The 11506-nt window shown below is 42.4% G+C and overlaps 1 protein-coding gene across 2 annotated transcripts; it reads right to left on the bottom strand.

Moving 5' to 3' along the window:
* Window positions 1-1325: 1325 nt before the first annotated feature.
* parp12b (poly (ADP-ribose) polymerase family, member 12b) lies at window positions 1326-10939 on the bottom strand. Of its 2 annotated transcripts, none has more exons than XM_030046236.1 (8): window positions 10570-10939; window positions 9642-9777; window positions 7243-7504; window positions 5843-5938; window positions 4057-4183; window positions 3788-3956; window positions 2195-2315; window positions 1326-1963 (listed from the first exon to the last, which is right to left on the bottom strand). In XM_030046236.1, the coding sequence occupies exons 1-8, from the start codon at window positions 10896-10898 to the stop codon at window positions 1863-1865; spliced, it is 1341 nt and encodes a 446-aa protein (XP_029902096.1). In that variant the 5' UTR covers window positions 10899-10939; the 3' UTR covers window positions 1326-1862. The 2 variants fall into 2 exon arrangements, with proteins under 2 accessions (XP_029902096.1, XP_029902097.1); XM_030046237.1 differs by having other exon boundaries at window positions 3788-3966; window positions 4067-4183.
* Between the last annotated feature and the right edge of the window lie 567 nt (window positions 10940-11506).

Here is an 11506-nt window from a genome sequence, read left to right as displayed (position 1 = left end):
TGCTGGCCTGGCACGGTCCTCTCGCATTGATAGCTGGCTGACTGACCCCATTACTAGGCATAGCCCATATCTGCCAACCGATCTCACATCTATGAAAATCTATGGGCATACCGCGCAGTGCGTTCGCAATGCCGTCTCACATTCACAAACACAGGTTTGATGTATGGAGCAGCGGTTTTACCCAATTAGACTGGCCGGTAGCGGCTGTTTAATATGATAATGTCGGTCATGACACAAATTCTAATCCTTATAATTAACAGAGGCGCGGATTTCCCACGGTGGCGCCAAGCCTGCCGCTCTGCAGCCGAGGAAAACAGACGCATTACGCGCTCACCTCGCCTTTATCTCTAATGTTAGCGATGAATACGGCGACAAGCATGCTGTCAGCCCGCATCTGGAGCCTGCCATGCCTCCTTTATTAATAGACACCGACCACAGGCGTTAGAGAGACTCGGAGAATCAGGCCTGCAATAACGCTCAATAAAATCCGAGGCAAGAAATGAGAAGCTTTGCAAAGAAAATATGGAGATTCACACGAACTGTGCTATCAATGACTGCCACCTCGGAAGCTTTAGTATAATTTTCCCTCTGAGTCCTGGGATGAGACCTACCTGCCATCCTGAAGATGCGGTACGGGCGCGTCACGCCTCTCCCACAGCCGCGCAGCGCGCTCCCTGCACGGAAAAGGGGGATATCTCCCTGCAAAACGCCACACTCAACTGGCATAGACCCTCTGATACTGCATATGTGCTCCAAGATGTGACGCAAGCGGAGGGGCTACAATATAAATCTCCTCATGCGTTCAGTCACCCTCGCCAAGAAACGGCAGCAAATAAACGGAGCCCTCCGGTAATGTGTTGTCAGAGCCGGCGGCTGCGAGTTTGAATCCGTCAGATTCAGGGCACGTCTCTGTACCAGTCCATGCCCCGCACCGACTGTCCACCGCTCATCAGTTGATCAAAATCTACAATTCAAACGACATCTTGTTTTTCTCCCCTCTTTTCTTTTTTTCTTTCTTTTTTTTTTTTTTTTGTTTGTTCCCCACAGTGAATTGCCTTTTCACAGAGGCCCGTTTTACTCCGAGGAGAAGCTGGATAATTTATGCATGAAATCGATTTCCAACCCTGACATTCCTCTTTCAAAATTAATGGCCAGCTGTACAGATATGTACACTTCAGCTAAACGAACAGGAAGAGGCAGAGGCAGAGAATGCAGCTCTAAAAGCACTCTGGAGAGGCGCATCACTATAAAAAAAAACAAAAAACAAAAAACAAACAAACAAACAAACAAAAAAGAAAACAAAAAACAAAGCAAAACCAGTTAAGTGCTTAGGAAAACTTTGTATTTCTGGAATACAACCAAACAGGTTTCCATTTATGCTCACATGTAAAAAAAAAAAAAAAGTGTACAGATTTACAGACATCTTTCTTTTCCATCACTTACTTGTATGATATGGGGTGTTCATGAATCAAGTAAGAAAATGACAGACATGTTTTCTCATACTTTCTGGAGTAATAACACAAAGAGCTTCAATGAAGCATCCGATCCATCGTTCCACTGTCAGTTTGCTGCCATTGAGCTCTCAGAGGCCTCCACTTTGGTAACATCACAAAAAACACAAAATGATAATAAAATAATAATAAAAAAAATCATTTAAATGTGTAACAAATCCATCCATGTCAGAAACATTGTTACAGTAACATAGTCAAGGCTAGCTAGAGGAGTTAAGTAATTCTTGAAATGGCTCAGAGGTACAGTAGGTAGATCTAATGCAGGGAAAAAAGTCATTCCAGATAGGCGGCCAGGAATAAGGCACTCGTTCATTCAGACTGTAACAGACGGTTACTGGCGGTTGTTTCTCTCTACCGAGCAATCTGTTTCTCCACCTCTGTGATGGAGACAAAGCGTGGTCGGCGCCTCACTTTCCTCTTCGTGTTGTGTTTCGGGTTTCGCTGATACATGTCTGCAAAAAAAAAAAAAAAAACAATACAAAGAAAAAACAAGGAACAGGAGTCATTGAAGAAAAATATGAAAACAGCAGAGAGAAGAGAAAGCTGTGAAGAAGTGTGCCTGCTCGCTGTAGTCTCTAAAGATCATTGTAGTTTCTGTTGCTCATTTCAAGGCTCATTTACGTGGAGGTGGGTTTCAGCGGTGCCGGTTGTGGGGTGATGGGAGGTTACAGGAAGGTCGTTACCTTGGAAGCTGAGATAGTACTGCCGGTGGCCCTTTACGACTTTAACTTCAGCTGACGGGTTGGCCGTGTACGCCTCCTCCAGATCCCGGGAAGTCACTGATGTTGTGCGCTGCTTGTCATCCTGATGAGGGCAGAGCAGAGATTCACAGTTTCATTTTGATTACTTGCTCTTTAAGTATGGCTTAGTCATTAAGTGTGGCTTGTATCTCAAGTGCAACACAGCATAATATTCACATGATGCAGCCCCATCATCCACTTTTCAAAGATGCCATTTCAGACCCCTTCCCACGTGGCTTTAACCTGCATCGTAGGCAAATTGATCCTACTTCAATTGAGGGAAAAAAATGAAATGCACATGAGATGCACTCAAGATCCGTTCATCCAAACCTCCTCCAGAGTTAGTCAGAAACGCATGTGACCAATTGCTGACAGTGTGTGTGGGAGGTGTTTGTAGTTCACACAAATAAGAACAAGAAATCAGAATCAGAAACACTTTAAAGCAACTATCCATGAAGATTCAATCAGGAAGACGACACAACACAAAGCAACAGTTGTCAAGCAGCTCAGACAGGAAAAAGTTGAAACCGGTGGATGAGAAACAATTGATTTTAAGGTTGTAAATGTTGCAAGAGGAAGTGATGTATATGAAATCTTGATTTAGGTGAAGGAAAGAGAAATCCTACTTTAACGTGTTTACTGGAGACCCATTATGCAGGCAGCCCACCACATTAAGCATAGACCTTTTTTACAGCAGCTTTTTGACATAAAGTAACAGGGCAAACACAGGTTTTACTAATTCAGGTTTCATTTAAATGGACCAGAGTTTTTCCAGTGAGCCAGCATGAACAACAGCAGGAGCCTGGCTCTGTTAGACTTAAATGGAGCACAACCTTCATTAATGTCATTAGTAACTCCTGTGTTTACCTGCTATTGCATGTCAAAATGGCTGCTGTGCAAAAGGTCCATTACCACACACAAATAAAATCACCGTGAAAACAAATGTTAGACTTAATCTCCCATTAGTGGTAATATTAATGCTATTATTTCTCCAAAATTAGACCACATTTCCCATAAACCCCAAAACCTTGTGCCATATAGGTACTTCTCTAGTAAAAGCTAGCTTTAGTGACAAGGATAAACTGAAGCGTTTTTCCTTCTATGTACCATTGCCACCAGCTCTGGAAACTTTAGCTCCATCTGTGTAGGAAAAACAGTGCCCTCCAGTTTTTGTGCCACAAAGCAATTCAGCAGATTTCCGGCCAAATCCAAACTGGTAGTACACAATGTAAAATGTAAAATAGAGGCAGGCGTGGGCTGCTGATGATCCCGACAATGGTCTTGTTTGATTACAATGGTTAGAGTCACGTAAGAAAATAAACAGGGTAATACTAAAATTATACATTTAGCACATTTAAAGTCAGATGTCACTGTGACCCATCTAAATCCTAAATATTCACAATCAAAATAGCTCACACCAGGTGTAAAGAAGGTAAAAACAAATATATATACCAGAAAACATAAGCTAAAATTATATGTCATGTCAAAATCTCTATCCCCCTGATTCAACCAATGAAAACAGCAAGGCTAACTCACAGGCTGTCCGTACTCAACCCAGTTCTCGTGGTCACCCTTGTAGTACCACAGCCATTCAGTCGTCAGGATGTAGTGAGGCGGCTTAGTTACTGAGGAAACTGTGGAGAGACGGCGAACGGGGTTTGTCTCCCGCATCATGGTCAGGAAGTCTACGGACCGCGTGCCTGGGCTGCACATTCAACAGATAGAATAAACAATGGTTTTAGTTGCTGCCTCTTCAACAGCAGAGAGGCTTTAATACTTGAGAGAGGTGAGAAGTGAAGTCTGACCTCTCTGATTTGCGTGGATCACAGAATGCTCGCTCAATGTCCTCCATATGCCTCAGGTCCCTCCATGAATCACCCTCAAACACCTCCCACTTGTAGGGCAGGTTGAAGTGTATGCGAATGCACTTGTCTACAGAGGAGACACCAGAATATCCACTGCATTCAGAACAAAACATCACATCCATCAACCTAAACCGCAAAGCACAGCTGCAGAAGACAGTATCATGCCCACTGATTAAGACATTGTAGATTCAAACTATTTGTCCGAAATTAAAAGCTGGTGCTGGAGATGGACATGTTACGTCTCTGCACACATTAAGACTGAAACTTAAAGGTGTAATCCAAAACTTTCCAAAACAGCAGTGAGTGAGAGGAAGCTGGAGTCTCTGAAGATGAATGAACTTGTTTGAAACTTCCAGACACTAAGAAGACATTTAACTTACTGGCAGCACCTTACAGGGTTTGAGTTCTGAAGTCTCACAGTTCAAACCATTACTTCTGGCTACCTATGAGGTACAAAGCTACCTAGGAGAGAGAATAACCGAGGGATGGCATTTCACCTCCTGACATTCTCTATAATCAGTAAAGGTGGGAATCACTGGGTAACTGACAACTATACTATCATGATATTTTACCTAGAGATAACAATGACATCACTGTACAGGCGATTTTGCAATATGTGATACATTGTAAGATAATCAGCTATGAAACATCATGATATCTGTGAGTGAAGAAGAAAAAAATTCCAGGAAAAGGCAAAATAACTTTTCCAGTCGTGGCACAAGTGTATTGATAATGTATCACAAGAGGAAGTATCGTGATATATCGATATTTTGTGGCATCCCTAATAAACAGTAGGGGTGTAATGATTCTCCAGATCCATGGTTCGGTTCAAACCCCAGTCTGTTTTTATGACTCTGCACTGGAGGTGTCATGTTTTCAGGTTGTCCATCTGTCCCATTCTTGTGAATGAAATATCTCAGCAACGCTTTGAGGGAGTTTCTTCAAATTTGGCACAAATTTCCCTCCGTGCTCAGTTTTGGTGGACAGAGGTCAAAGGTCATGGTCATGGTGACCTCATAAAACGTACTGTATTTTTGGCCATTACTCAACAGTTCATGTGCTAATTATGACAAAGTTCCATACAAATGTCAAATAGCATAAAATGATGAAGTTGTGTCAAAGGTCAAAGGTCAACTTCACAGAAATCATAATGGTCTTTGGGTCTCTATACTGCAATCCTATAATTTTCCATCTCAGGAACTGCAAAATGGAAAATGGAACCACGATTGGAGACCGTGGATATTTCTGCTGCAGTTTTCTTGCAGTGTGCTTTCCTTGACAGATCAAACGCCATGTCATCTGCTGCCAGGTGCAGCAGCCATAAGCATCACTGCATACTGAGGAGGAATTCAGGGTCAGTTAGCAAATACAGGAAACTTGGTGAGAGTGATCTAAGTGATGAAATAAAGCAGTTGCCTGCTCAAATTGGGAAAATGAATGGCAACTTTGATGCAAAAACAGAGTGCAGACATAGCAAGTTGTGCAAATTTACAGATCTAAACTGAGTGTTCTTCAGCTGTGGTCTACTTAGAAGTTGACACGTTGTCACCACCTAGTGGACATGTAAGGGAATTCAAACGACGTGGAACGCATTAACATAACTACACATTTGCGGAATTGAGTTGACTTTTACAGGGTGCTAAACAAAGAAACAGTCCCATCACTCAAATGGATAGTACTGTTATAAAAAGGAAAAGATGAGGTTGAAAAAAGGAGCTGAGCTCACCCTGGAAACGACAGCTCCTGCGGATGAAATGTAGACAGATTTCCTCCCTCTCATCTGTCTGACTGACAGGCTTGGAGAGCAGGTCAGGCACACTCTCTGATATACACACACAGGAGACACAATATATCAATAACTCAACTATCACACACGTAAAGCTTTGTTCACACCGACCAGGTTTAAAATGATTCGGTTTACCTCTAGCCCCAAAAACGTGTGGAAAGCTGAGCGTAACAAAGTGACCCCAGGGCAAACTAGCACACTGGGCTACTCAGTCTGAACACTACAGGTGGTAAATTACAGCACAGACGCCTAACAAGCCAATCATGCTTAGCTAAAAATTACACAACCTGGCACCATATTTGTTTTGACCTTCCATGCTGCTAAATTCATACAATAACATCTTCGAGTCTGTGTGAATTTCTGATGAAAAGCCCTGGTTTGCTTGGTCACTGATCAGTGTGACCCTAAACAAACCAAAAGTATACAAGATTACCGGTACACCTAAGACGGTATTTTTTATACCCCATTGAATCTTTCAGAAGCAAAATGCACCTGTAATACTTTTTTGTATCTCTCCATACACCTCCATACCAAAGAAAAACAGCTTCTAAAATAAAATTTTTAGTCAGGCTGGGCAATATATCAGCCCTATATCGATACTGAGATATGACACTAGATATTGTCTGAGATTTTGGATAATATCATGATATGGCATATGTGTTGTTGTTTCCTAGTTTTAAAGGCTACATAACAGTTAAGGGATGCAATTTTCTGAACTTTTTGGACTGTTTTCGCTGTTACATTATTTGCCTCTACCTGCTTGGTCATCATATTCACAGCACTAATTATTGTTTATCAAAAATCTCATGTAAATGTTTTGTGAAAGCACAACCAACCCCACAACATACTCACAGTATCAATATCAAGGTTTTCGGTCAAAAAGATTAGGACATTTAATTTTGTCCATCACCCAGGCCTAACTTTTAGCATATAAACGAACACAAACAATGCAAATTATTCCAAAAACACACAAACAAACAAAAAAGTCCGTTGTTACCCTTTTTCTTGAGGGAATGAAACGAATCTTTTCTTGTCATTTTCTGGTTTAAACTAGAAAAATAGATCTGGTGGGAAGCGTCTACAGGAAAATTCAACATAGTATAAAAGCGACTGAACTATACAAATACATAACACTAACAAAGGTAAATTTTGCTTTAAAGTTCCCTTTAAACAAACAGTTTTGTGAGCTAAAACTAATAATTTATCACACAAAACAATGCTGTTCATCTGTCAGGTTGCAACCCTTTCGCCCCAGACTTTTCAACATGAGGACATTTGGGCGGCAAACGCTACTCGATGCAGGGACATTGCTGAAGCGGCAGGCTGATGCTCTGGCTCACCTCGGGGTGAGTAGGGTGTGGGTGTGGTGAGGTGGTGGATGTTCTGGTAAATGAAGGGCAGGTCGTGGATGATTTCCCCGCTGAGGCCTCGGTCCTCCAGCATGCGGCGGCCATGCTGGTCGATGATGTGCTGCCGCTTGCACTTGTGGCCGAACATACAGTCGCCCTGAATGTAGTGCATGCAAATGTGCACCTTGGTGCAGTTTTCCTGGAAGGTGCAGGCACCGTACGGCCCGGTGCCCTTATTGTAGTGAGAGCACACCTGTATGAGGAACACAGGACAAACGGGAACGATCAGGAATGACAGCGGAGCCGCACGCTGGCAACCAGAGGGATGCGCAAATCAAACGGAAACAAATGAACCTCACACACCAAAGTATTCTACTTTACCTCTCTGGAAACGGACACTTCCCTCAGGTCAAACGCACATCAACAGGGCACTTTTTTTTTTTTTTTTAGATTTTCTTTTCTTTTTTTGTTTTTCTTTTTCATTCTTTTGCTGTCTTGTTTGTTAAAAAATACAGGCTCTCCCTCAGGTTCTTCAAGGCTTCTCTTCATCCACTTGCTCTTCACCCGATCGGGGCTCTACACTTCTGTTCTCGGATTATTTCACTGACTGACTTTGAGACCATGTCGACGTTACGGGATTACACTTGAACTGCAGCGTACTCTTTAAAAACTGAGCTCACATCTCCTGTTCTGGCATTTTAGCATATCTTTAGTTTTCTTTTTCTTTTCCAGAAACTGCTTTTCTTTCTCTTTTGCAAATGCCGCATCCAATCAGAGTGGAGGATTCTCATCTCACTGGCGCTGCCTACTTCCCATCCACAAAAGCCAGGCTGTAAGCTACTCTGGTCCTTGCCTCTCCAGAAAAGAGAAAAAGCAAAAGGGAAAATGAGAGCAAGCGCAGCTACATTTCACGTTCTCCACCGACCTTAACAGCAAACTTAAGAGCACTGATACACTGGCAGAGAGAAGAGCCACACAAATCAGCAGAAACACCTGTAATGCAAAAATGTTGCACATATAAATGGAGGTCACACTGGATAGAAAATAGAGCATGTGAAATACTAATTAATCAATCTCCAAATGGGAGAAAAAGTGGGGACACATTCAGTGTGTTTACATGCACTTCAGTAAATCGGGTTATTCCCCACACACTGTAGTTAGACAAATTTTAAACTACTATGTAAACAAGAAAGCAGGTTTTTCTTTTTAAAGCAGTCTAGGGGCTTAAGAGAAGCCCGGGTAACACAGCTAGATTACTGCTGGAGAAACCCAATTAACAGGCCATGAAAACGCTTAATCAGATTTTTGAATAGCTTTTTATGCGCATGTGCAGGAAAGGAGAGTGGAAAAGAGAACTGACACCATAAGCACAGTAACCATGCACTCGACAATGCTCAGGAGAGTAAAAACTAAGCTGTCTGTCAAAAAGTGCTCAATAAATTTATGTCAAAAACATCTGCTGCCGCCTGCTTCACTTGCTAGTCCAACTGTCCGACTGAGCACAAGGGCAAAGGTCCCTAAACACGAGAGACCGACTCTCTGGTGTGTTTCAGTGGCTCTGCAGGCTGTAGAACCACAGTCGGCAGAGAAAACAGTCCATGCAACATCGTGAGTGGGGGGGAACCCGATTATTCCTAGCGCATGTAAACTGGGGTTTTTGAATATTCAAATTTCCTGCCTTGACCACGTTATTCACTACAATGTTGTTTCTTGTGTGCATGTAAATGTAGCCATAACCTGACCAGCAATGGAAACAACCATTAGGGCCCTATGATTTCTGTGATGCAGAAAACACAGATGGAATCTCAAAATTTCATAATGAAAGCAGAATCATTTTGTCATGTTTTTCACTGTGCCTATGCTAAATGAACAGAAAAAAAACTATATTGAGAGACTCTCTCTTTTGATGTCATTTACAAGCACCCAAGCACCTCTTTTACACACACTCACACTCTCATACACACACACACACACACACACACACACACACACAGAGGCAATGCACTAGCGAGAAGAGCTCATTGTTTCAACAAACTCTCAGCAGTGCAAACACATCAGCAGTTTTATAACTACTGAAGCACTTTCTTCCATTTTAAAAAATACTGCAGTGTAGTGTTATGAATTCACTGATGCTCATTAAATTTTGAATCTTTTCCAATCGAAATGTTGAAATATTATTCATCCACTGCATGATTAGGCACAGAAAAATGAAAACGGAAAACACAGAATTGGGAAAAAATAAAACAGATTTCATAGGGCCCTAAACTAGAAAACTAGCAGCAAAGGTTTTAGATGTGAGGATATGGAGAACAGGTGCAGTGCAGTGTGTGAGTGTGTGTGTGTGTGTGAGTGAGTGAGTGTGTGTGTGTGTGTGTGAGTGTGTGTGTTACCTCGGGCAGCAGGGAGGGGTCGTTCTGAAGCAGTAGCAGAAACAGGTCATCCTCGGTGAGCTCATGCAGGGTGCACTCTCTCAGCAGAGGGTGGTTGTGCTCTGATCCTATATCATGGGAGAACTTACACTGTTTCCTGCAACAAACACAAGCCAGCAAAATCATCATCTTCTCTTAACACTTGCCTGGAGTGCTCATTATCTCAATCATACCTCCTGAATCCAAACCTACACTATCAAGCACACAATGCACACAATGCAAAAAAGATATTTCATCCATGCTGAATAACACTTCACAATCCCAAACAGGCCAAATGATGATAAAAGGACTGAAATTCATTTGCCCACGTGATGACAATGACTCAAAACATCCTGTATTTGTTTTTTCCAGTCCAGTCAAGACTATAATTCCAGTGGACCCCATCGGCCAACATGACTCTCGTAACGCCCCAGTTGTAGTGACGCCCTTGTCCTGTTTGCAACTGCAGCTGTGTCTATAGGTTTCATTTTGCCAGCACTTGAAACTTAACCCACATCATCTGGGTTAAGTTTCATTTCGCCTCCTCACTGCCAGCACAAGTATGTATCAGCAGGCAGTGATGGCAAAATACAGAGTGGGGCTTTTAAACACAATAGTGGTCAGGTCATGTTAGGGAAAAAATAAAAAATAAATTTATGAAGTGATTTCAATGGATGGAGCATGTTAGTGAAAGCAGCTGCTGGAAACAATGGGAGCTTGTATTCCAGGCACAGGTGGAGAGAGCACAAAGCTGCAGCCGATTGCATAGTAAATTACTTCTAACGGTGGTAATGCATTGCTAGGGTTAGGTTTAGACGCTTTACAGGGATTCATGGCAATATGAAAAACAGAATTATTATGGTCTTGTCCTGTAACTGCCCTGAGTTAAAGCTCCGTGACTCTTACTCACCTGCCTTTCCCGAAGCGGCAGTTTCCATAGACAAAGTACTTGCACAGGTGGAGCTCCTGGCAGTCGGCACAGTGCTGTTTGGTGTAGTTTTTGCACAGGCGCAGGGATGTTTTGGCCACCACGGTGCAGTCGGAGCCCCAGTCGTCCGTGCCCTCCCTGTTCCTCACCACCACGAAGCGGGGACACTTCTTGACGATGTACCAGAACTCCTCCTCGGTGATGTCGAAGCGCTGGAAGACCTTCCTGTGCAGCTGCAGCAGCACCATGGCGCCTTTGTTGCTGCACAGCACACTCGTGGCGTAGTGAATCACCCTGGCGTAGCTGGACATCTTGGCAGCAAAACATTGCAAGCGGAAGTGGATTGCACTGATATTTGGTTAGTTTCTATTCTCCGGACAGAAGAAGAATGAGACTTCCGGTGTGTGTCCTTTTCAAAGTAAGAGGCATTCGTAGAAATCAGTGCTCAAATATTGAACCGCAAGTTTCAATATATCACTAACTAGAAATTAAGTAAGCAAGTACGTAAGCAAGCAAGCAAGTAAGTAAGTAAGTAAGTAAGTAAGTAAGTAAGTAAGTAAGTAAGCAAGCAAGCAAGCAAGCAAGCAAGTGCCTAAGCAAGTGAGTAAATACTCATTATTATACTAACACTATTTTCTGTGGTTAGAATATTTCCTATTGAAAAGGATTCGTCTCCGTCTTTTACATTTAAAATGCTGTTTTTGGCTCCACAGTTGAAGCTTTGAACAGCTCACCTTTCATTGACTGAACAAAAAATTTTCACTGGAAACAAATTATTGTATGTATAATGCATGGCTGTATTATATTGCTTTTGTTTGTTTGTTCCCTCCCCACAAAATAAAGAGTAATCTATATGCGCAAATGACACTCAGTCAGACCTGTGTTATTATTTTTGTGTTGGCCTCAGAGAAAAAATAGG

The sequence above is a fragment of the Myripristis murdjan genome, chromosome 23 (genome assembly GCF_902150065.1).
Source record: "Myripristis murdjan chromosome 23, fMyrMur1.1, whole genome shotgun sequence".
Lineage (NCBI taxonomy): Eukaryota > Metazoa > Chordata > Actinopteri > Holocentriformes > Holocentridae > Myripristis > Myripristis murdjan.
Note: the sequence above shows the minus strand (reverse complement) of the source record. Positions and strands in the feature narration are given on the sequence as shown.

Excerpts from the sequence above, each read along its gene's own strand:
- parp12b (XM_030046236.1), bottom strand. The coding sequence starts at position 10,898 with ATGTCCAGCTACGCCAGGGTGATTCACTACGCCACGAGTGTGCTGTGC. Across the intron at positions 4,184-5,842 it reads CAGGAGCTGTCGTTTCCAGG|ACAAGTGCATTCGCATACAC; the intron begins GTGAGCTCAGCT and ends TCTCCTCTGTAG. Across the intron at positions 2,316-3,787 it reads GGGTTGAGTACGGACAGCCT|GATGACAAGCAGCGCACAAC; the intron begins GTGAGTTAGCCT and ends TGCCCTCATCAG.